The sequence below is a fragment of the Strongylocentrotus purpuratus genome, unplaced genomic scaffold (genome assembly GCF_000002235.5).
Source record: "Strongylocentrotus purpuratus isolate Spur 01 unplaced genomic scaffold, Spur_5.0 spur5_scaffold_14, whole genome shotgun sequence".
Classification (NCBI taxonomy): Eukaryota; Metazoa; Echinodermata; class Echinoidea; order Camarodonta; family Strongylocentrotidae; genus Strongylocentrotus; species Strongylocentrotus purpuratus.
In genome coordinates, this window is record NW_022145599.1 from 826,448 (window position 1) to 851,201 (window position 24,754).

General features: G+C 35.0%; 1 protein-coding gene across 5 annotated transcripts in view; it reads right to left on the reverse strand.

Annotated features, from left to right (window-relative positions):
* Positions 1-663: 663 nt before the first annotated feature.
* LOC580909 (glutamic acid-rich protein) overlaps positions 664-24,754 on the reverse strand; it is a 29,221-nt gene continuing 5,130 nt past the window's right edge. Inside the window, exons 4-20 of one of the 5 annotated variants that reach the window (XM_030983916.1) lie at positions 24,008-24,266; positions 23,115-23,307; positions 22,335-22,337; positions 17,703-17,785; positions 17,090-17,185; positions 15,940-16,165; positions 15,079-15,207; positions 14,402-14,526; positions 13,755-13,881; positions 11,738-11,878; positions 11,176-11,202; positions 10,641-10,649; positions 9,963-10,159; positions 8,902-9,127; positions 7,524-7,544; positions 5,884-5,970; positions 664-1,284 (exon numbers count right to left, since the gene is read on the reverse strand). In XM_030983916.1, the coding sequence (XP_030839776.1) occupies positions 730-1,284; positions 5,884-5,970; positions 7,524-7,544; positions 8,902-9,127; positions 9,963-10,159; positions 10,641-10,649; positions 11,176-11,202; positions 11,738-11,878; positions 13,755-13,881; positions 14,402-14,526; positions 15,079-15,207; positions 15,940-16,165; positions 17,090-17,185; positions 17,703-17,785; positions 22,335-22,337; positions 23,115-23,307; positions 24,008-24,266 (2,504 nt within the window). In that variant the 3' untranslated portion in view covers positions 664-729. Of the gene's footprint in view, positions 1,285-2,389; positions 5,246-5,883; positions 5,971-7,523; positions 7,545-8,901; positions 9,128-9,962; positions 10,160-10,640; positions 10,650-11,175; positions 11,203-11,737; positions 11,879-13,754; positions 13,882-14,401; positions 14,527-15,078; positions 15,208-15,939; positions 16,166-17,089; positions 17,186-17,702; positions 17,786-22,334; positions 22,338-23,114; positions 23,308-24,007; positions 24,267-24,754 lie in introns of those variants that run through there. The other 4 variants (XM_030983919.1, XM_030983917.1, XM_030983918.1 and 1 more) reach the window with 4 other exon arrangements.

Sequence of the window (24,754 nt, forward strand, 5' to 3'; positions counted from 1 at the left end):
AAATAATAAACGAGAAAAGTCGATACTATATAATGATTATTAGTACCTGTAACAAGGAAAGAAGTTTATGTCTTTGAATGGGGCTGTAGTCAAACGACAGAAATCTAATTCATCTTCATCTAAAGACAGATTTATTAAAGGGAAATGCAGACAATGGTAATATGTCACATAACTGTATGTTTCCTACAACTATTTATTTGTCTTCCGAGAAAAACAAATTGTACTCTTTTACTAAAAAATATAATGTCTATATCGGTAGTTTCTATTTCATTAATATATACATGTATTTATATCAAGATCTGAAAGATAGAATAATTATCTTCTCTGATTAATAATTTATCTTTAAAACACAAGAGTAGGTATTTTAATGATAAAGGATAGGCGTAATTATGATACTTGAGGAAAAAACAAAAGTAAAGGAATTGTTTTTCCCCCAAAACAAGTCTTCTTAAAGAATTATATAATCATTCGGTAGTTTAAAAATTATCCTTTCAACTTCTAAAATTTGAAGCTAAAGTAGTTTTACTCTAAAATAAGGGAGAATAGGTAATGGTCGAATTTTCCCGTATAACTGAAACAAAACCCCTTTAAATATAAAGTATCATTTACAGGATGTTATAATTATAGTTTGTCAGTCCTGACATGATGTGGTCATATAAAAAAGTATTTCCATATTTCCATTTTCCATCTTATTCAAGATTCTAGAGTATGATATGAGATGAGGGTGATCTAACTACCATCTTGTGTTTTAGCGATGGTAAGAGTCTCTGATTGTAGCGATGGATGATCACTAAGCTGTTGACTAACTCGTCCACCTTGAGCTTGACTAGCATTATCATCTCCTTCATCACGTGGTGTCTTCCCTGCTCGTGATGATGCCTTACTACCACCTCGTCCTCGACCTCGTCCACGGCCTCGACCACGCGTTGTCCTACCCGTAGCCTGGCTCGGTGCAGCTTCATTTCTATCCACGCTACCATCCCGCTGTCCGCCATCGTCCGCGCCCTCGTCACCGGACCTCGCGCCCGACTTGGAGCCTTGCTGTCTTGACCGACGCTCGCTTGGCGCGACGCTCCTTCGTCGGGACTTCGCCCCCGAAGCTTTACCGGGGCCATCTCCGCTCTGCTCGTCTCCTTGCCCACTGCGTGCCCCATCACCCTCAGGGGCTACACTAGCAGCGGCTGCTGGCGGTACAGTCGAGGCGCCACCACCGCCCGCTGGTACACCAGATTTGCCTTCTAAGGCTGCCACACGGCCATCCATTTTATCCATACGCTCTTTGTTCTGAAATTGATAATTAAATAAAATGCAAAGTACAAATCAATATTTATACTCGATGTAGTTGAAAACTGAGAAGGTTGTATCTTTCCATTTCAACTTTACAAAATATAAAAATACCAATAATTCCTACATATTGGTCAATGCGAAACATATCTTAATCCCTTTTTTTTCTTCTCCCGCGTTGTTGCTGTTCACGTGAAGAGGGAGGTCGAATTGATGCATGATCATTTTGTAAAAAGTCAGTAAAATAGATGAAATCATGGAAACATCTTTTCGTGTACTTACATATACATCAATTAACCTGAAGTTAGCCTGAATTAGTGAAAATGTGAAATCAACAATACTTACTGACTCCGATGGCATAGCATTGGGAAGAAGACATGATTATCCACACTGTAGGTTGAAAACTTCAAGAAAACCATTTCAATGTTAGGTGAAAATGTTTGTGCAGTGAAAATAGAAAGAATTGCCCAATGTTTATTTCTCTGTGTTGAGATCCAGAAGGCGATTCATTCTGTTGAATAATTCTGTGTTATGTGAGCTGTGTTAACAAGTTCTGGCTCACATCAGCCTATTGCCCCCCTAGGACAACTACCCCCCCCCCCCCCCCCCAGACAACTATTCCCGGTCAACTCTCCTAGGGTGTTGTATGGGGGTTAGTTGTCCTAGGGAGGTCATCCTAGAGGGTAGTTAGTAGTTGCCCTATGGGGTAGTTGTCCTAGAGGGTGGTTATATTAGGGGTGGTTGTCCGGGGTTGGGGGAGGATGTCCAGGCGGTAGGTGTCCGGATACAACAATAGGAATTTAGATTGTGGTGATTATTTCAATTGGAAACTATTATCTTTTCAAAATCTATTGTATAATTTAGTAGAATATATGCAATTTTTTTGTCACTGGTATCTCTCATTGAAAAAGAAAAAATAAATTAAGTTGAATGTTCCTAGCCCTCCAGAAAACATATTACTATTTGCGCTGAAATCAATTGTTTCTGAGCATGACAACTACAAGCTGGTTTCCTTGTATACAATATATATAAAGTTATGTAATACTTATTGTGAATGTTACCTTTACAGCACAGCAAAACAAACTAAAAATGAAGAACAGAATCATTCATGATAATCAATCATCTCTCACCTAAGTGATTTTTATTATATAAATAGGCTGTAGTACCTGATAGGGTATTTAGAAATACAATTATCTCGCTGCTATATATCTCAATCTAGTTATCATATAATTTGTTCTATGTTGGAAAGGCTACATATATAATTTGCATGAATATTCATATAATACATATAGATCGACAAATAGGACGGCAGAACGTGAAAGTGTTGACTTCACAGGATAATTAACACACATATACTTAATACTAAATCACAAGTATGATACTACATGCTTCACTAATTGATTCATGTTAAATTTGATTGAATTTTAATAAATTAAACTTTTAAAGTGTCCTGTTACGTTTGCAATTTACCAGTTTTATCCTTGCCACAAACTATACAATAACATATGAGGCAATGCTTCCTTCTTCTAAAATTGTTACTGCAAGGAATAACTTTTTTTGACAGAGAAATAAAGGGTTGCCTGCAACTCTTTTTTCGAATTAGAATCTACTCACTACTTTGATATAACAATCATATTCAACATCAAATTTAACAAGATACCTGCAAATATTGAATTAAGTAATTCCTTATTACCAAAAACACATTATAGAATTCAGACGAGATCCAAATTATTACAGAAGAAAATGATAGGATACAGTTGAAAATGTGTAGGATAGAGGAGACTTAAAGTATATTACAAAAATTGAGTTTGATAACACAAATATCAGGAAACTTTACAGAAAAAAGTGACTTAAAAAGTACATGAGTTATACATGAAAAAATTAGACGAAACTTAAAAGTAATAAATCTGCCAGGTTACGGGTTACAAATGCCATGTATGGAAGAATAAGACTTCCTGATATTCACTGTGTGAATGAAAAACAATGAGTAGACGGTCTTCAAGACCACATCAAATGGGGGAGGGAGGGGGGGGGGGTAGATCAATGAAACTTGCTAAAACACAGATTTTACAATATTTTGTCACTGAGAATTCTAATTTTCATTCTTCATTTCATGTCATAATCGACATAAGGACATTCAATTCATGAACAATTTTTTTTTTTTGGGGTAGGTTATTATGGAGTTACGCAGCTTCCCAATTCATATGACGAGTCATGAACTATCTTTAGAATTTTTGTTTTCTTTCTTTCCGAAAACTCCCCACTGTTCAGCAATTAAATCCTAGTTGAATCTAAGACCTAGATATAACTTCAACATTTAATTTTGAAAGTACACTGCAAGTATACTGAATTTACCATCAAATTTATCGTTTTAAAGTTATCGCTGTTAGTATCATCAAATATAAAAAGTGTCTGGAGGTTAAACCCATGACATACACAAAATTTTCCATTACAAAAATACAGAGTATCAGTTTAGTTTGGCAGATTACCAGGAACACAGAATTAATTAGTTAATTAACAGACAATTAGGCAAAATATAGTAATTGATCGACATGAAATATTTCAGTCACTGGTCAAGGTGTTTAATACATAAACAAATAAATGTGATCTTTCTACAAAATATGACAGCTGCTATCAAATCAAAATAATGAAGTAATTTTTATCATATACTATATTCTTATTAAAGTTGAGAAATATATTGGAAGTGTTCTTATTATTAACAGCCCAAATAATGTCACATACTTATAGTTTGAGATGAATGTAGAATTATGATATTACAAAAGTTGAGTTAAGCCTATATGACAATGTAACTTTATGAAAACAATATAAACATCCCTTCAAAATTGGCGAGCCTTATAGGACCACAGAGTTGATAGAATGACTTTCAATAATATCTAAATACTAAATTCACTGATTACTGTAATGACCGAGTGCCTGTCAATGTTATAGGCTCAGAAAATAAGTATAAGAAAATAACGTACATCACAAAAAGATTATTTTAAGAATAAAGTCTAAAAAGATGGAATGTTCAAAAACTCACAACCCCTCTTCTTTTCTTTCATTTTAATCTTAATTTACACTCAACTTGAAATATACACAAACGTACCAGTTACAGACATCAGAAAAATCATAAATAGTAAATCATTTTGAAATGCTAGTGAGCTGTGTTTTCATTCACTCCTAGTTCACTTCTTTTTAAACTATGAGTTATTTTCCCCCTTCAATTTTTTTTTATTTTACTATTGTACATACACATGCATCATATTGTAAATGCACACATGTGTGTGTTACATTTGGTTTTACTGAATTTACAGCACGTACTACTTAAATTAATCCTAGGTAATTTTAATGTGAATGCACTGCTTTCACAATCACATCATCCAGGTAAAATGGCAAGAATATCAATCAAACAGTGTTTGTTTACATTTTTAGATTTCAATGGCCACATATTGTGGCATTTTTAGGCTGCCAACAGAATACTTTATAACACTGATTCCTTGCCTTTGCAATATAAATTGTGGTAAGTAGTACTTGGTAAGAACGACCCTTACTACATGGAACACATTATGGATGTCCCTTAATAAAACACATATTTAGACTAAATACTGGAGTTGGCACTTATATCATAGGAGAGTGGTGTCAATCACACCGTGAGTTAATGATTCATCCATACACCTTACTTACCACTACCCCCTGCACTTCCACTCCTATCATCCTTCTTATCATCATCTTTTCCATCTTTGTCTTTATCATCATCCTTATCCTTCTCTTTATCATTATCATTCTCATCCTTGTCATCATCATCTTTCTTATCGTCTTCCTTCCCTGAACCATCTTCATCGTTATCTTTATTCTTCTCTTTCTCTTTCTCTTCTTCTTCTTCAATCTTCTTCAGGAGAGGTTCTACTTTGTCCTTGAATTCCTCAAAGACGAGCTGAAGATCCCGGATCTCCTCCCGTCGCTATGGTAACACAGCAAACACACATCACACAGTGTCAATAGGAGGAGGGGTGGTAGAAATGTGAGATAGGTGTTAAGGTTAGTTGAATAGTGTGGTGTACCAGTATTCAAATCAAAATGTGCACAAATGTTAAAATCATTAAAAAAATACAGTCTAACTTTAATTTGGTGTACTTAGCTCAACTTGTACAAAAGAATCATATTTTCACTGTTATACATCATATTTTCATGATTTGTTGTAAAAAAGTACAAGTGAATTACAGTGACTGGTGTATATCACTTAATGAGTTATTCAGTAAAATGGATGAATACAAGTATTCAAACTGCACAGATTGCTGTTATCAAAATCTGTTAACAATATGGGTTTGAACCCAAGTCATGTCTTTAACATGTTATCAAAAAGATGCAACTTTTCTTCTTGAAGGTACAGCTGGCCTATATTAATATTATACTGATTTCAGTTAGTGGCAACAGTATGTTGAAAATCTTCAGACTTGAAACTTGACAGGGAAATATCAAAAAGAAATTCAAACTGGCAAGTCATCTGGATGAAGTCAATTGGACATGTCTTTTATTTATAATTCACTTTAAAACAATCTCTAGACCAAATGAAGAGAAAAAGAATAAATGATGACTCACCGATTTGGTCTCAGTATCGACCTTCCTTGTAAGATGAACTCTGACTGTCTGTACACTGCTCTCAACCTTGGCCACAGTCTCTTTTACCTACACAACACAGAACAAGAGAGACTTAGACTTCACCTACAACCGTACAGAGACTACAACCAAAGAAACCTGATAGGGCTGAATGTATATGGCACACAAATGTAGACATGGCTGTGGGCGTTTCAAAGAACTTGTCATCAGTCACAAATGACAATTTCTGTTATAAGCTACTGAAATCCTTGCTTCTGATTGGTTATCAGCAAATTTGTCACTGATTTTTGTCATTTGTCATTGAAAGAAGGCTTTGTGAAACAGGTCCCAGGAGGAATCTGCAGTATGATGCAAAACATTCTTACACTTAATTTTGATTCGTCTTGTTTTATCAAAAATATAGCAGATGTGTAATCATTTCATAAAAGTATACAGATGCAAATCAAAAGGTTTTCAGATACATCTCAGAGAACTATTCTGATCTTTCAAGTTTTGTGCAAGTAAAATGTTTTAAATAGTTAAAGGTTATCCTGTGGATTGAAACACGGTTCTGTAAAAGTGTAGATACATGGCATCATTTTAAACAATGAAACACGGAAGCACGAGGCATAATTTAAATTTTAAAAGAATTTAAAACCAAAGAAGCACATGCATATGGCCTGACCCACATTGGTTCCTAAAGCCCAAACTTGGAACAAGGCGATTTTGACAATACTTCCATGGCAGAAACAATATGAATAGGGTATCATTGGACAGAAAATAAGTTACTCTTTATCATGAAATCAATTTCAAAGTCTGTTATGACTTTTTAATTAGGAGCTGCCAAGGTTGGATACACTTTCTTTTGATACACACTGTACAAGTATACACACAGTGCAGTTCAGTCAACTTTATAGAATGAATAGTGATTTTATTGACAGGAAACATAGAAAACACTACATGAAATTCTGGTTCAAATAAGAATAATTTTACAGGTAAATAATACTCTTACATGTCTTGATGATGTAAATGACTGAAGATGAAATAGATGTCTTGGATAGTAAGCTATTTTGTCATTTAAAATTCATTATGTGCATTCATATAAACGGCATGTCTAGAGTGCATGAGTACCATATAAAGATAGAAGGGTGTGCAATCAACATGAACACATCAGTGAACAAAATACATACTATGTGCATGCTTTAAAAAAATATATTATAAACAAAACTGAATAGGTTGACGGAGTTAAACTTTTTCAATTCATTTTTTTAATTATTCTACAATCTCATATCGTCTATTTGGAACTAGAAAGGTGCAAATACTTTAACACAAAGTTAACGCCCTTCTGCCTCTGAATAGATGATATGAGAATCAAAAGGGACACAAACATAGTACCATTTGTTTTCTGTTTCCTGTACTTAGGGAAAAAATAAAGAAATTATAGTGCTGATGAAAACAACGAAATGAACATGAAAGTTTGAGGACAAATCATCCATAGGAAATCAAACAAATGGTACAAGTGCATTGTGAAGGGGGTTGGGCAAGGTGAAACTGTACAATGTTTAAATTTAACATGAAATAAGGGATTAGTGCAAATTGGGATGTGAAACACAAAGATCACTGCACACTCTTTCAATACAGACCTCTTCCACCTTCTTCCTTTGCTGATAGTTGCAAAAACATGAATATCAAATTGAATTCATAAGTCACTTTATATACAAAACACAAAGAATGGATCATAAACAATTTTACAAACTTAACCACTCCTGTGCTACTAAGTTTATAAACAAGTACTACTAATGAATATTCATAAGTTTGGAGCTTTAATCCCTTCTTTAATTGTTGAATGTGGCACAAAAATGTAATACGCAGAAAAGAAGGTCCCAATACACCTACGTACCTATATTTCTGTATCAAGAAGGGGACAAAAATAGTCATAACATCACATTAACAAGTTTAAATGTGATGGCCCTGATTTTAAATCTACACAAGGGGAGGGTCACTATAGGCTTACAGTGCATGCATGGTCGACCACTGCAAGCCTCATTTTTAATAGTTTTTAACAGCAAGACAATTTTGTGCCAACTTTATACCAGTTTGGACATGACCAATAAACATGTTGATATCATAATGAAGATCAACATAAGGACTGAATAAGTACCATTATTACCCGTATCAGACATCTGAGCTGGTCATTTACAAAACCGTATTGCCCTAGTTTTCACTAGCAGTGGGAACGGAGGGGTATATTCTTTGTATTTTCCTTGGTCTCCCTGCGCGTATTGACTTTGCGTGTAGAGACGAGTGAAAATATACCTTGGTATTTTCCACGGTCTCGCATTTTCATTGCGCATCTATCAATATTATGCGTACGAGAACCTGCGCACTTTGCGCGCACTCTATTGTGACGTAATAATCACACCAAATACACACTGTTTGTAGTGTATCGAAAATTTTGTCAAGCACTGGATGCACAGTGTTGGTTTGACAAAGTTTGTTCAGTTCTCATGGTGGATGTCTGTATTTGCTCTAGATGTCTGATTTGGATAACAATAAAAATATTGACTGGCTTTACTTTCGGGGGATATCAGAAATATTGACCGCGCTAAGACCATATTGCCCTCGTCTTTCGACTCGGGGCAATATGATCTGAGCTTGGTCAATATTTCTGATATACCCCTCAAGGCCAGTCAATATTATATAAATATCTTATCAAACTCTTCATGCCAAAAAGGGGGTGGGGGGAATTACACAGGACTCAGGGTGAATTAGCCCCCGAAATGGCAAAAAGAGCCCCTGAAAGTCATAAAAGAGCCCCCAAATTTTTTCATAGAATTCAATGCAAAACAAATTAAAGAGTTATTTTCATGCAAGCAATCTTGAAAAGTAGCCCCCAAAATTGTGCAAATATTTTTCCCCTGATGCCAAATTTATTTTTGTTTTGGGCATGACCAACAAAGTTTGAGCATGAGTATGGATATGGATGTGATGGGTGGACGGGGAATGAAAACGTTCAGATACCTTATTGAGCTCCTCCTCTAAGAACTCCATCTTCTCCAGAGCTGCTGGATCCACCTTACCACCTCCCTTGCCTGCTGCTAGCTTCTCTTTCTGAGAGATGGGTATAGGAGCAGCAGCAGGTGCTCCACCACCCTGGGCAGCTTTCTGTGCTGCAGCCTCTATCTGCTGCTGTAACTGACTGACCTTGGTAGCTAGGTCCGCACGTACCATCTGAACATCTCGGATCCTACAAACACAATCAAGCTTGGTTTAGCATCTTGTGTACTCATGTTTTATCGTGCAGTCAATGTACTGAGTAGAAACGCAACGCGCATAACAGCTGCACTGCTAAAGCCAGGGTAATTATGCTGCATTATTGTAGAGCGCTTAGAGACTTCTGATAAAGTAAGTGTTAGGCGCTATATAAGCAAGGATAATTAGATATAAAATCTGAGTTGAACATGTACAGGCACATTATTTTCAGCATGTTTTTATAATTTGGTTTACATTTTCTTGGTCCATACAACTAAAAAACATCTTGACATAACAAATCACACTGGGTATCTTTAACAATTTTGATTTTTCACACAAAAATCAGATTTCCACATAAAGAAATACGACTAATTAAAATTACTTGTACAGGTAATTTCCACATAGTGCATTAACTGACCTAAGATCTTACCGTACTTAATCAATCATCTATAATTCTGCATTTCACAATACACATTCTCCACTGCAGTGGGGAGTATTCAAGCCAGTTGTCTTTTTACTTGGGCCTCACACACTAATCAAATCATATTTGCATCTTGCCAGTGTGACAATATCTTGTTTATATGACTTACAAGTTATAACACTGTACTGCCTATTCAGATAGACAAACAACTGAATAAAGTGAGAGACTTCATGTCAGACATCTTTGTGCACAGTGAGTTATTTCAGTCTTTAATTAGTGACAAACACATAACACAAGGGTGGAGAAGAGCAATGTAGATAAAATGCCTCAGGGACATAACCACTTCGAGCCGGTTCCTCTCAAAATTTAATACCATCGCCAGAACTTGGATTAGCTCTAAATAGCTCACCTGTCTTTAGCTTCTGTATCTACGAGTCCCTTCATATCTTCTTGTAATGTTTCATTGGTTCTATTCATCTCTCTGATCTCTGGTCCTAGTTCATCCATACGTTCCTTCACATGAACAAGCTTCTTATCAGCTGTGTCTTGCCAATCATTGATCTTCTCTAGGTTCTCAGAGTGATCTTCTACAATCTGGTTGGCTGCCTGCAAACATGAGAAACAAAGATAAGGATCAGATTTTGTTTTTGTTAAGCACATATCAAAAATGGCTGTATGCACTTCCAAAGAGTTTTTAATTATTACATGTACCCTGATTCTAGCCTCGCTGCCTTAATATAAGCTAGGAGCTGAAGCATTCAAGGAATTCCTTCCAACGTGTATCCATTTCCTTCACCTGGGCTGAGAGAGGCAAATGGAGATTAGGGTCTAGCCAAAGGGCAGGGATTAGAAATCTGTACCTTATGATACCTTGTCAAGTGACTTATCTACTAAACCACAATAATGTCAGCATGAGATTCTTTAATATGTATGTGCATTTTTTTAAAATCCTATTATCTGTTGAATACTTCAGCCGATCAAGACAGCTTGGGATGAAAACACAATGTGTCGCTCGGAGTTAACTTGTTTCAGGGCTAAGTGATACTCAACATGTTACAGGTTTGAAGGAATGATGCGAGAAACTTACCTTTGCGCCCTGTGAGAAATAAATGAAAAGGGAAGAAATCATAAAAATTACTTTAGTGGTTTTGATAATCAACACAACTATATATCATTTAAAAAACACAAACATGTCTACATAAAAGTATAATTTTGCAGGCAGTCAGACTTTAACAAATAAAAAAGGTTTACAAGTTGATGACTATGCCTTTCAAAGATAAAGTTGTTTCAAGTGTCTTCTAGTACTATCTTATCTATTATTTATGACTACTTCTTGAAATTGACAAATGAAAACCCCCCCCCCCCCCTCCTCCACAAAAAAACAATAGTAATAATAATAACAAAAAAAAAGAAGAAAAGTCTGTTGAAAATGTATGGTTTTTTAGACACTTCCTAAAAAGATCAAGTCATCAAGATATAAAATAATAAATATATTACACTTATACAATTTACTTCAAACTCTTGAAGGATATGCAAAGCTGTCAATCTTTATCACAAAACGAAATAATCATTCAATGTCCCCATTGACAGTATGAAATACTTTGATGTATAGAATGACTTACCTGGTCACCTAGTGCTTCTTCTACAGCCTGTAATGTAAGAAAGAAATGTAAGACACAGTCAACAAAATATACTGTACAAATACAGAATAGCTTACTCACAGTCAAGATTAGACACATATGTGAATTGGATTTATACATTTTATCCTTAAAGCAGTACAGAAAATTTCCTGCTTAAAAGAAATTCCAATTGGTTGTCAAAAGGTAAACACCAGTTAATTTTGTGACATTAGAAACATGGCACAAAATTTACTGATATTTACATTTTGAAAGACCCTTCACATGGGAGAAGTTACTTTGCCATCGTTCTACCTAGACGGATCTGATTAAAATGAATTATTTCATTACAGATCTTTCATAAAAACCCTGACTTGTCTGCAATGTATTAGAGGTAAATGGGTACCTGGCAGGAATTAATTCCTTGAAATGCTAGACCACTGTAATGGCAGATAGGCTAAAGCGGGGGTAATAATAATAATAAATGCGCCTCGGAATAAAAATTCTAGATAGACGGCGCTATAGAAATGCCTAATGTATTAGAATAGAGAGAGATGATTGAACTTACAGCAAGGATCCTGTCTTCCAATGTCTCTTCTTGTGTAGCCATCTTACTCTGTAGAGTAGCTAACCTGGCGTCTAGATCAGTCACTGCTCTCAACTGACCATTCTTAGCTTCCTCTAGAGCAGATGCCATCTTATCTTGACTCTACAGGCAGACAAATAAAAGGTACATGCAGATGTGGTTAGTATACAAATTAATACAAATGAGTGAGGGCATTAGTAAGAATTACCCACACAAGGTACCTTTGGAACAGTCTAACACGTTTCTAACGCGTTTGGACTGTTTTGAAGGTACCAGGTGTGGGTAATTTTACTAATGCGCAAACAAAATGATGTTTGAGTTTGAGTTTGAAGTTTATTATCCAAACAAAAGTACATCAATATAACAATCAAATGTGTATTATTTGTTTTATAAGATTATGTTTTACATGTTTTATGAAATGAAATTTTCTTACATGATTTTGATAATGACCGGTCATTATCATTGGATAATGATCGGTCATTACCCAAATTAGGCGCAATTACGCGTTAGGCAAAATAAATGCCTGGTCACATGTACGCTTTAAACCAATCATTTGATTAGGATCCACGTCATCATCTTATAAATATGACTACCGGTATGGGAAGGCAGCCAAAATGTGGAAAAGAAAGCAATAATTAATTTGCAGCCAACACTTTATCTCGACTCGAACATGTGCACAAATGAAAGGCAGATACATTGAAAATATTTCAGTTTTATTACAGGATTCCCCAGTTGACCATGTACGAACGGACCTCAATACCCAATTTACAGCTGCCATCTTAACTTGACTCTAACATGTGCACAAATAAAAGGTAAATAATATTAGATATTACGCGATTCCCAGTGGTATAAAGTTGAAAGGGCCATCAAAATGTGTTAAAGGAACGCAATACTCATTGTACAGCTGCCCTCCTACCTTGACTCTAACGTGTGAACAGACGAAAGACAGATAATGCATACTTAGTTCAATACAATTATGGGATCCATTGCCCTAAAATGATTGAAAGGGCCATCAAAATGTTTTCTAATGAACTCCATAATGAATATACAGCATATCTCTCAGCTTGACTCTAACATGTGGAAATGATTTAAAGTAGATAAAGCCAGGGTAATAATCGGGGTAGCGCCAGGAGCGTCAGAACGTGACGGACATGTGCGCTATATAAGAGAAGCCATTATTATTATCATTATACATGCAAGCATGATAACAAAGTTCCCCTGCAGTATAATGTTCAAGGAACTCAATGATCAATCTACAGCTGCCATCTTAACTTGATTACATCATGTGGACAAATGAAAGACAAAAGGCTTCTGTTAAATGTAGTATTTCATCATTATTAAAGAATTCCAAAGCAGCAAAATATGAAAATATCATAGACATTGCTCAAATGTTTCATCAGTATATTTAACTTAAGTATGAGAAATTGATACAATGTAACTGTGAAATCAAACAATATTTATTGGAATCTGTCTTGAAAGCTAAGAAAAGTGATAGAATTCAATAGATGTGCTACACAACTCATTGCCTTAAACAAATAAAGTAACTAGAAAACCTTACATTCAATAGCCTCAAGAGAACAGAAGGCTTGGTCTAGCTACCATTTCATTCTACGATGCTGAAACTAACCATTGATGACACAGACCATAAACTTCAACTGTTAATATTTTCTAAAAATTGTTTTATCAGGTCTTAAAAAAAAATGTTGTATTGCCCTTTAGGTGCCAAAACATGGGTCGGTTGGTCGGAAATATACATATTTTTTTTCATTTTTTTTTTTTTACTCCCTCTTTAGGCTGATATTTCTCAGTTTTGAATCCTTTATTACACATTTTTTCTCTAAATAACGGTTTAAGAAAAAATTGTTAAAAATCTGACCGTAGGTTTTTAGATTTTTGGGTCGGTCACAAACGACAATACAACATTTTTTTTTTTGGGGGGGGGGCCTCACCACCATCACTACATCACTGACTACAGAAGAGACCAGAGTATGTATCTTACCACGTTGGAAGTGCTTGAGACTTGATCATTGATGCCTCCGATGGCTTGCTGAAGGGTTGATATAGCAACACCAAGCTTCTCTTGTACATCCTCTATCTTACTCTCAATCTGCTTGTCTTGACTTTGTCTGAATAATAAAGATGGTAACATTGAGACGGTTAGAAACATTAATAACATCACAGCAACTTCTTTCATTTCTCAAATGACACCTACCCATTACACAAGTTAACAAATATATACAAACAAAAAAAAAACCAGCCTCCCCCAAACAAAATAAAAATTAAAAATTAAAAAAAATAGGTCCCTTCCTGAGCCAAAATCAGTTGATACCAGATTATCATATTTTGTATCAATGCTCTCCACAACACTATGCTTGAAAATTGAAAATAAATATCAGACTATCAATTGGAAATATAATGTGAAAGAAACTAATTTCAAACCCTTTATGGTGTATGAAATTTTTGGACGGGCTCTTTGACAGACGATGTGGAATAATTTCAAAAATTGGGCTGCTTAAAGAGGGTAAAGTGCCAAACTCCATAGATCCCCTGAGCTCTACCCTACCCCTCCCCCTTCTAGAGGTCCTATCTGACCCAAGATTGTTATATTAAAATTCATTGGCTCTCAGATAGATGAGACTGTATTACCTTGTTTTGATTTCAGCCTTCATAACTTGTTCCAGTTGTTTCCTTGTTTCTGCTGATTGTCTCTCCATTTTCTCCACAGTATCACTCACTTTGTTCATACCACCAACGTTCTTATGCCTGTCAAGCTGAAGAAGCGATCAAAAGAAAAACATCACCATCGTTAGTTCTGCTCAGGGAAGAAAAAAAAGGCTCGAAAGAAAATTACACTGTACTTCGAAACTAAAAATTAATTATACCTGCCAAAATTTGTGATATATGTATGAAATAGTTAGCTGAGTAATATGTAATATATAGCTACGTAATGAGTACACAAAATATAAGTGTGTGTGTGTGTGTGTACTGGGTTTTTACAGACGTGGATATGATTATTTACGTCTGGGGACCGACCTTTAAACGTCACCATCCGAAAGACGTGACTCAGTTTCGAACCTGCGTCCTTGGCTGAATCAGTTTGTAACTTACACTTTTAGCTAGATTACAGGCGCACGCCACAACGCCTAGTTGTCTTGACACAAGGGGCTACCACAAGGTTTCTTCAAATGGCATAGGGCTTTCCAGTGAATTCCACTCAGTTGAATGCAATGCACACATACGCATTCAGCACATGAATCAAATCACTCAATAGTACTTTATAACTATCTAAAATGTCACAATTGTTATCTTGATACACAACTCACCTTCTGGCCTTCTCGTACATGGAGTACTTCTTCCTCTGTGAGTTTCTGTAAAGCAGCCCATCTCTTCTCATTCTCCTCCCTCATTGCTTGCTCATGAGCTATACGAGCTGCTTGCTCTGCATGAAGATACTGTCATCAAATAGTACAAAAATATTGTCATTATTATGACTGCTACACTTACAACCATGTTTTCAGCAAAGATATACATTACAATTTATAATAAAATGTTCAATAGAGATCAAGGATGTACAAGAAAAACAAAACAGATAAAGATGGATGTCGACAATGCACAGGTATTTAAAATTAAATTTAAAAAAAATATGCAGCTATTGCACCCCAAATAAAGCTCATTACCCACCTTTTTCTCGTTACAAGAAACTTGTATGCAGTGGTCTTCATGTTTCATGTATGTTGTCCCCATTAAATGAATAATTTCTTTTCCTACTCTCATCCTTACTCTCTGTTTCCGTTCTTGACCCATGTAAAAAGCGAACAAACATATTTCTTTCTCCTCATTTTTCAGTTGCCAACTGCTCTCTCCTTTCATATATTCTATTCATTATTACGATAATTCTTCTTCCTTCTGTAACCCTCCCAGCCAATGTCGTAACAGCCCCATCTGTAGAAGCCTTTCGTCTTCAATTGATGAGAGGCTGCAGCAGCTAGATCCAATGCCGCTTTCACTTGTACCTTGTTAATTATTGGCACATGCACCCAATCCTTGTGACACACACTACACCAAAGTTCTGCAAGAATCTTCAAGATTGAAGGAAGCAGACTGCACCAAAGAAGAAGAAGAAGAAGAAGAAGAATCCTCTCAATGACTACAGATATCTGATTAGTATGAAGTTCTTTCCTCACCTTTTCAATATTACCGAACTTCTGCTGTGCCTCTTCCCTGAGTCGTATCTCTTTGGATAAGATCTTCTTACTGACTTCCTCAGCGATCTCTGCTATCTTGCCGTGCATCTTCAGTCTCTCATTGTCTGCTGCGTGTTCTCTCTCTCGCTGTACCACATCCAAGGCATGCATGGATTCATCCCGTTTCCTGCTCACCTCATGCAGCTGAGCTTGCATGTCATTCATTCTGAACAAATGGAAAGGGAACTTAATCAGACTTGGATATATACAAAGTGGTTTTGAAAATACAAACTAATCACATGAATATGTCCATAGAATGATTGCTTTATCAAACAAAAGTGGTTTGAATGCCCTATATGAAATTGAATATCATTTTGAGGTGTATTGACTAAAAGCTAAATATATATATACACTCAGCACCAACAACAATAAAATTGAAAGTGGATAATATTTGTAGTAAAAGATTTCAAAATAAATTTTAAAGATAATGTTGTCTTTCATATATCAAAATAAACAATTTTTTAATCATCTTTAAGGTGATGTGCAGTTGGAATCAAACCATTCAAGCAAGAATGAGAATAGCCATTTCATAATAAATGAGTCTCTGAAAGAAAATTGCAAATATGGGGCATCTAGACATTCAAATGTTGATGAGCACTGGAGGTATCGTAAGGCTTGTCCATGATCTTGGATGGACAGGAGAGGCATTTTGACCAACCATGCAGTCCTGAGACTATAGTTTAAATCCAGAGCACAATCCTCCTCATTGTTTCTCGTTCTTGTTTTCATTGGTTAACAAGAATATTTTACAGATGCGCATGTTCCATAAGATTTGAATGGTTACCTGCTCTATTTTTGCAATTTTCTTAATCTGACCTAGCAAAAGTTAAATGAATATGCCCACCCAAAGTGAAATTTCAAAAATTTGTTGTAGGGCAGTTATTTTTCTTGAATTTGATATATATTTCATTATATTAACGTTTTACTGGTATATGAAATTTTGAACAATGAGGAGTGTATTTTTATTTTGTCATCTGACCGTACTATGATACAACATGAGAATAAGAGATAAAGAGAGAGGGGGAATCAATAGTATTAAACAGTGAATTTGATGGTGAGAAATTAATGATTAGGAATGCTGATTAATTACTTAATCAATTGATTCTGTTCTTGTTGCCTCCTTTCAGTCTCCTCGGTGGTTACCCTGTTTCTCAAATCCATCAAAACATCTCGTACCTCACCCAACCTGCAAATAAAATGAAAAGTCTGTGAACACATTTGTACCTCACCCATCCTGCAAACAACAGTGCTCAAAAGGGACAATTAACTTCCAAAAAAAAAATGTGTTACTTTACCAAAAATCTTTTTCAAATCTATTCTGTATAAAAACTGAGATTACCAGTATGGTACGTCAGTAGAAGATCTAATACAGTCATGTACATGTACATTAACAATTTGAAGACATTTTTTCCTTCTTTTAAATTACAATATGTCATCACTATACACATTTATATCATTTGACAAATGTAGCAAAACCCAGACTGACGACACTATCAAAATTATAGCATGCAAACAAAAACCAAAAAAGAAGAAGAAAGAATTCACTCCAAAAACTAAAACTAAATGTGTACATGTGTAGCTGCATAGAAAAGGAACAAAATCCTGACTTTTAACTTTAGAATAAAATGATCATGAAAGGTAAAAAAAAAGAAAATGTAGATAACACATCAAGACTCTAAGCCTGCACTGAGACATGCATTTACCGAGCATCAAGTTGAGATCGTAAGACAGCTGTTGTTTGATTGGAATGTTGTTGATTTTCGTTGAATTTTCTTTGATGATCCATCTGGTATACCGGCCACACAGAAAGCAAACAAACAGCAACACATGGATGCAAACAAATGAGGAAAATGATTGCAAGAAAACAAATAGAAAAAGAAAGAAAGAAAAATGAAAAATGCAAATTAAAACTTAAAATAAAGAAATTAAAAATTGTCTGAAGCCCGAAAATGCAATGTAAGTAGGTATTAAGCTAACAATTTGGTTGAGGACCAGGATCAATTATTATAATTGAAGTTGAAGGCTATAATATGCATGCCATCAAGAATTTTAGCACTCAATTTAGTTCAGCTAAATCTAATTCTTTTCTCATGTTGAAGAACACTCTTTTAAAGTATTCAATTATAAACGGTAGAATTCATATATCAACATTTGTCACAAAATTAATCATTTGGTTACAATGTTCATGCATGTTCTTCAAAACACAGTCATTAGTCATACATGTACATGCATTTTCTATCGTTTCTAATGTTGAACATCACCATTAATACCAAACAGCTTCTTAAGAAATATACTAGGTAGACGGTTTAGTCCTTGCAATTATACTGCCTTTCAATTCTAAAAAGCACTTTTCTATAGATATCATGTAACTAAAGAAATATAAAGTTAAAATAAAAACTTGATGATATTTAATACAATCATATAAAATCAAAGATCAATCTAAAACCTAAACACGATATTGTTCAAATTACATCTCCCTGAAAAATGGAAATTCTAGATGTACATGTTCCATCCAACTTGATTGATATGTCATGTCAGATTCTTTGACATTTCCTAATTGCTAATTACAAATACAATGTGTGCTCTGCAAATGGGCTACGTGCATAACTGCAGTGAAATTCTGACAATTAGACTCAATAGGTTGTCAAGGTTACAGTGATTATGCGAACAATGAGCGAGAGGACGTTGCAACAAAAATCTACTTTTAATGAAATTCTGGTTTTCATTTGTTATGTAAATGCTGAGTGATACGTGCTGGGTGTTACGTACTGGATTCATAGTCGAAGTGGATCCATAAGTTGAGATCTCTACATACTAATACCAGTGCATTTTTTTCATTCATGGAAAACTGACAAAACATAAACATAAAAGAAATAAGCTGCTAAAAACTTTTAAAACACAGGCTCAAAGGAACACTACAAAAACTACCACAAAACAAAGTAAAACCAGTAGAAAACAATGCACAAAAAAGAGGGAAGGGGGTGGAAGAGGGATATGAAGAATCTATATTTTTTGTATAGGAAAACAATTTCAAGAATAGAGGCAAAAGAACATCTGTTGATAATTCTGTTTAAAAGGTAATTAAAAGCTAACTGCAAGCAAATGCTCAATTCCAACTGGAAAATTAAAATAAATTGCAAGATTCAAATCTTCAGATGTAATGTTTGGATGGTTTACCTGTTACCAACTTGGTCCTTCATTTGACTCATAAGTTTTTCAAGATATGGATCAGGTAGACTCATAAGAGTAGATATCTTGGAATTCTAGTGAATGTTAGTAAATGAGAAACAAACACAATATACAAGATCGTTACACATACAGGTGTATATGAACCAAAATATGCCCTCTTTCTAAACAAAAGAATTTTGATCTCTTTTGATACATTTAGTCCCCTGGCTTCTGTGGTGCATGGACTTTGCCTGTATTTGGCATTAACTTCCAAATGTTAAACAAAAATAAGAAAGATTTTCCACTCTTTGTTTGATCGTACTAATGGGTGTAAAATATCTTCCATGAGATTAATTCACAATGACCATACTACTTGTTCCAGGAGGATAATTCTAGCCAATTTCAATCTGTCCACATTTCAATTCTTAAACATGATATGCTACCACGTAGGTGTTGAAGAAAACAAAGCAGTTTCATACTGAAATGATTTGTAATTGATATCCAAATTATCCAAGGGTTTTAAATTTTATACACGAAGTCTCTTGTGGGTTCTCAACACGACCATACGAGGCTGTATCAAATCAAAGAGGGTATATTGAGGCATTCATTAGTGAGGGTATATGACACAGGATATATACATGTATGTGCTACATAGTGGGTGTTCATAATCATAGCATATATGACAAGTGGCTGTAACATAGAGCGTATAGACTACCAAAGCTGTGACATCATAAAAATCTTTTTGTAGAATTTCTCAATTTTTTCTTCATTTTCCGAAAGAGCATAAACAACAATGTCCAAATGTCAAAAGCCATATATGTTTAGTATTGGCTGAGATATGACCATCTGAATTAAAAATAAATTCCTATAGGAGCTCAGTGTTATTTTGCTCTGGTTCATAACATTATGAACCAGAGCAATATAACACTGAGCTCCTACACAAAATCTATTTATTCAGATGGTCATATCTCAGCCAATACTTAACATATTCAATTAGTTTTCGACATTTGGACATTATTTGTTATGCTCTTTCGGAAAATGAAGACAAAATTGAGAAATTCTACAAAAAGATTTTTGTTGATGTCACACTTCACCACTCTATATTGGTGTAAGTAAAGGTATGACAGCTAAGGGGTATGTGTTAGACACCAGGTGTTCATTTAATCGTAAACACATATGACAATAATTACAAACGTTTGATTAGAATGTAATTAGTGTTACAAAAATATTATATTTTGAAGTGCAAAATGTCAAAGAAAACACTCAATATTATCAACTGCATCATGTGAGTGACAATACCACAAAATATTTACATCATCGCACATAAAGATGATAACAACACTAATAATAATAATTGGTTATTGTAAAGTGCTCATGTCTGTCAGATTTGACACTTCTGGTTCTCTACAATTACATTACAAATTATCAAAAATAAATGTACCCCCCATTTCTGCAAGAATAATTTCAGAGGATTAAGTCCCATAATCATTTACGACAACAAAACATTGCAAACCAATCTCTACTTTCATATCTTCTTCTTTCCCCCTTCCTTCTTGACTAATTTAAGCTTTTCAGGAGTTTCTCCTTTAAAATTTTACTTCTACATAGTGATCATAATACATTAAAACAAAATATATTGAAATGCTACACTAGGAAACCTTGTACATACATATACTGCTAGCCAAGTACATACACACTGTATAAGTGATGCATACTCAAACTAATGTATGAGATGGTGATAGCAAGTGGACTTAATTCAAAACCTAGGGAAAAGAACTTAAAATACACACTGTGACTCGAAACATAACTACCCCTCCCCCCCCCCCAAAAAAAAAAAATAAATAAAAAATAAATATATATATACATATAAAAGAAAATGAATCATTTTAAGGAAATATTCTTCCTAACTGAGCACCTGCAATTAGTCTAAATGCAAACTCTTTATTTCAGGTTCCCTTATAAATACATACATGTACTAATCTACTGCAGTGATATATTGAATATAGATATATTGATCAATCAACTTGTCATCATGCTGTAAGGTCTTTAATTCTCTCTAGACTTGATTATTGTAATGGACTTCTTTCCTCTCTTCCAAAGTTACATGTAAACCGTCTCCAGCGCCTACAAAACTGGGCAGCACGTCTTGTGTTTGAGGTCGGTAGAAGTCATTCAGCTCAACCATTAATTAATTCCCTTCACTGGCTTCCAATTCAACAGCGAATCATTTTTAAGTTACTCTTATATGTCTATAAATCATTGCACCACCTAGCTCCTAATTACCTGTCTAATTGTTTAACTTTATATACACCAAGCAGAAATCTCAGATCTTCAAATGATAACCTCCGTCTAAATTATCCAATTACACGTGTCCAAGCCGGGGATAGGACTTTCACGGTAGCAGCATCCAAAGGGTGGAATAATCTCCCCATGTCCATCAGACAATCTGCCTCTATCGATATTTTTAAGAAGGCTCTGAAAACTCATCTCTTTACATGAATTCTCCTCTATGTTTAATTATTTAATTTAATCAATTGAATTTAATATTTTATATGGAATATCTAATTGTAGCCTTTAATTACTACATGTAGTAAAGACCAATAATATTATTTGATGTTAGCGCTCTGAGCCTTATGGGAATGGCGCCCTAAATGTTCATTGTATTGTATTGTATTGTATATATTGATATAATGGGAGTGAGGGGGTCAGTGTATGACTAGATTATAACATGAAATAATGCAGGGATCATAGTATATGTGTAGTTAACGTTATAGTTTATGCAAATACAGTGCAATAATGTAATAATCCCTTGATGTATTCTCTATGGGTGCAACAATTTATTTTGTAATATTCATACATGACTTGATTCACTGCTTTATCTTGCTTTATATTAATAAGGCCCCAACTTACATGGTATATGTACAAAATAAAAATATGATTGAGCGATTCAATCAGACAGATCTTGGCTCTCTGATGAATCAAGTGCACGTTAATCTCGTGCACAAGGAAGTACTTTTGTTAAATGTGCAGGGTAATAAAAACACAACGATCTGCAACAATAAGAACAGCATCCTCTTTGTTTTACTATCACTTTCTACAGTAATACAGTGTTACAGTGTTATAAGGTCTGTTCTGCAAAGTGCTTAGTTAGTTAGTATTAGTCTTACCCTCTGTTTCATCCCATGGAAGACACGATAGGTAGTGAAAGAAGCAAAGATGAATAGTAGGATGGCAAACAGACAGGAGTGCCTCATCATAAATAAAGGCAGTAAAGGACTGCATGCATTTATTTTAGGCCTATTCAATATCAATGTATATATCCACGGTGGGCCAAGTTGTTACAGACTTAAATATTCCAGATTGCTACGCTGCCTTATCCACCCCTCCCCCTTCCCTCCAAAAAAAAGAAGAATATAATCGTTGAAAATTTTCTAAATTTCATTGTACAAAAATAATTCCAGTCACTTTTTTCTTTTATACATTTGAAACAAACAAAATGTTTTTTTTTAAATCCACTTAACAATTATTTACCTTGAAACATTGCAATATTTATCAAGCAATTAATGATATATTTACAACTATCAAGAATTAGAAAAAATCTAATAAAAATACATTTATACAATAAATAATTCTAACAACAAATCTAGGGGTCGGTGACACAAAGACGTAACTCCATCTTGGCCATTTTGAGAAAAAGTGGTTTATGTGTCACTAAGCACTTGGGCCTTAAGGAGTTAAAGTCTATGTTTCACTAGCCATTGACCTCAATGGGGTGTTGGGTGGAGTTAAGTCTTTGTGTTTCCTGGAAAGCCCACATTTTTTGAACATTTTGATGTCAAATACTCATTTTGGCAAAGTATGGAGTTACAGTTTAAGTACGTCTTTGTGTCACTGAACCCTCAAAATCATCTGTAACCATTAAAACAAAGAGGCCTATCTCTACTTACCAATGTCCTATTATCTTCTTCTAATCTCTTGGTCCGTTCCTTGACATCATGAACCAGACTACCAATCTCAACCTGTGAGGTGTCTGTTCTACCCTTCACCTGTCTCACATCATCTACTAAGGATGTAGTCACTCGTTCTAATTGCTCTCTCATCCGATTAGCTTCATCTAATTCATTCTTCAGTTCAGAATACCTGTGAGAAAGGAGTACATCAACTTCATTTATCACAAATGTAATCTTCAATCATTGGTCATGTATGCAGGGGTGATAGTAGTGAGCACTAAACAAGAAAAGGTTTTTTTTTTCGCCTTAACCACACCCCCCCCCCCCCCCCCCCCCTTTAAGAAAATTGGGGAAAAATCGGGAACAACAGGGAAGAATAGAGAAAATAAAGGAAAAATAAGGAAGAAAAAAAAATCAGGGAAAAATATTTAAAAAATCATGAAATCAGAAAATTAGGTAATTATCAGGCCTGTGCATGATGGCAATACGGATGAATAGAATTATCATGTTAAAAAAACATGTATGTTGAAAAATACAAAATATCCAATATTTGAAGGAAATAATTGATACAAAATGAAGACTATTTGAGAAATGAGCAATACAAGAGAAATTAGGTACATGGTTACAGTTATTAAGATCCTTTTATAAGGCAGCCTTGAACGTAGGATTATGTCCATGCATCTGATTTTCAATGTACTGAACACATTTTTATAACTACATGTACATTTAGGTTTATATTTTACTTGTCCAAGTGGCCCCATAATATGGGAATTCTCATTCAGAATTACAGAATGACTAGTTTGTAAAAACTATGTCCATATATTCTTTAAGTACTGAATCACATAGAAATATGAAAATTGAGTCAAAATGAAATAGAATTACTGACTAACCTTGTCATCTGCTGATCTCTCTTCGCTAGTATTTCTTGTTGACTACCCAGTACAGCCTGTTCAACCTGTTTAGTATGATTAACCAAAGCACCTACAGCTGTTCTTTCATCAGATACTCTCTCCTCTGCTCGTTTCAACCGAGCTCCTAGCTGCCCAATCAGGTCGTTAGAAGCACGGATGTTTTCTGTGAGCTGCTGTCTGGCTTGTCTTTCTGCAAGCAATGTGTCCTCTGTGGTCCTATATGATTGCTTTAGTTCACCTGTAAGTTAAGACATACATGTACACACAAAGTGAGGATTATTTCCAGGGACTGTGGCATGATTGTGGATGGAGTACTGGCTGCAATCATTCATAGCCCTGCCAAAAAAGGACTTTTAGCTTTTGGGACTGTTATTGAACTCTCTGGTTCTCCTTATTCAGCTACATGTATAATTCAGTATGAATCCTCTATCGGTCTTTATGCATTGATAGAACTTCTTATGTGTATGTCATTAATCACTGATAAATTCACTCCAGTTCAATAAATAATTTGTGACATGCAGTCCTTTAAAAATGACCAGAATTGGGTTGGGCAACTCCTCTTTGGTACTCGTAGTAAAAAGCCTTACAATACTGAATAATATTCTTTTTTTAATTTTTCAAGACGTTTGTTTGTGTCTCCTTAGATCAAGATTAATGTACAGTATCTTGATCTTCGGAGTAGTTGCTACAACCAGCCATGTCAGACACATTGCCCGGGGTATGAGA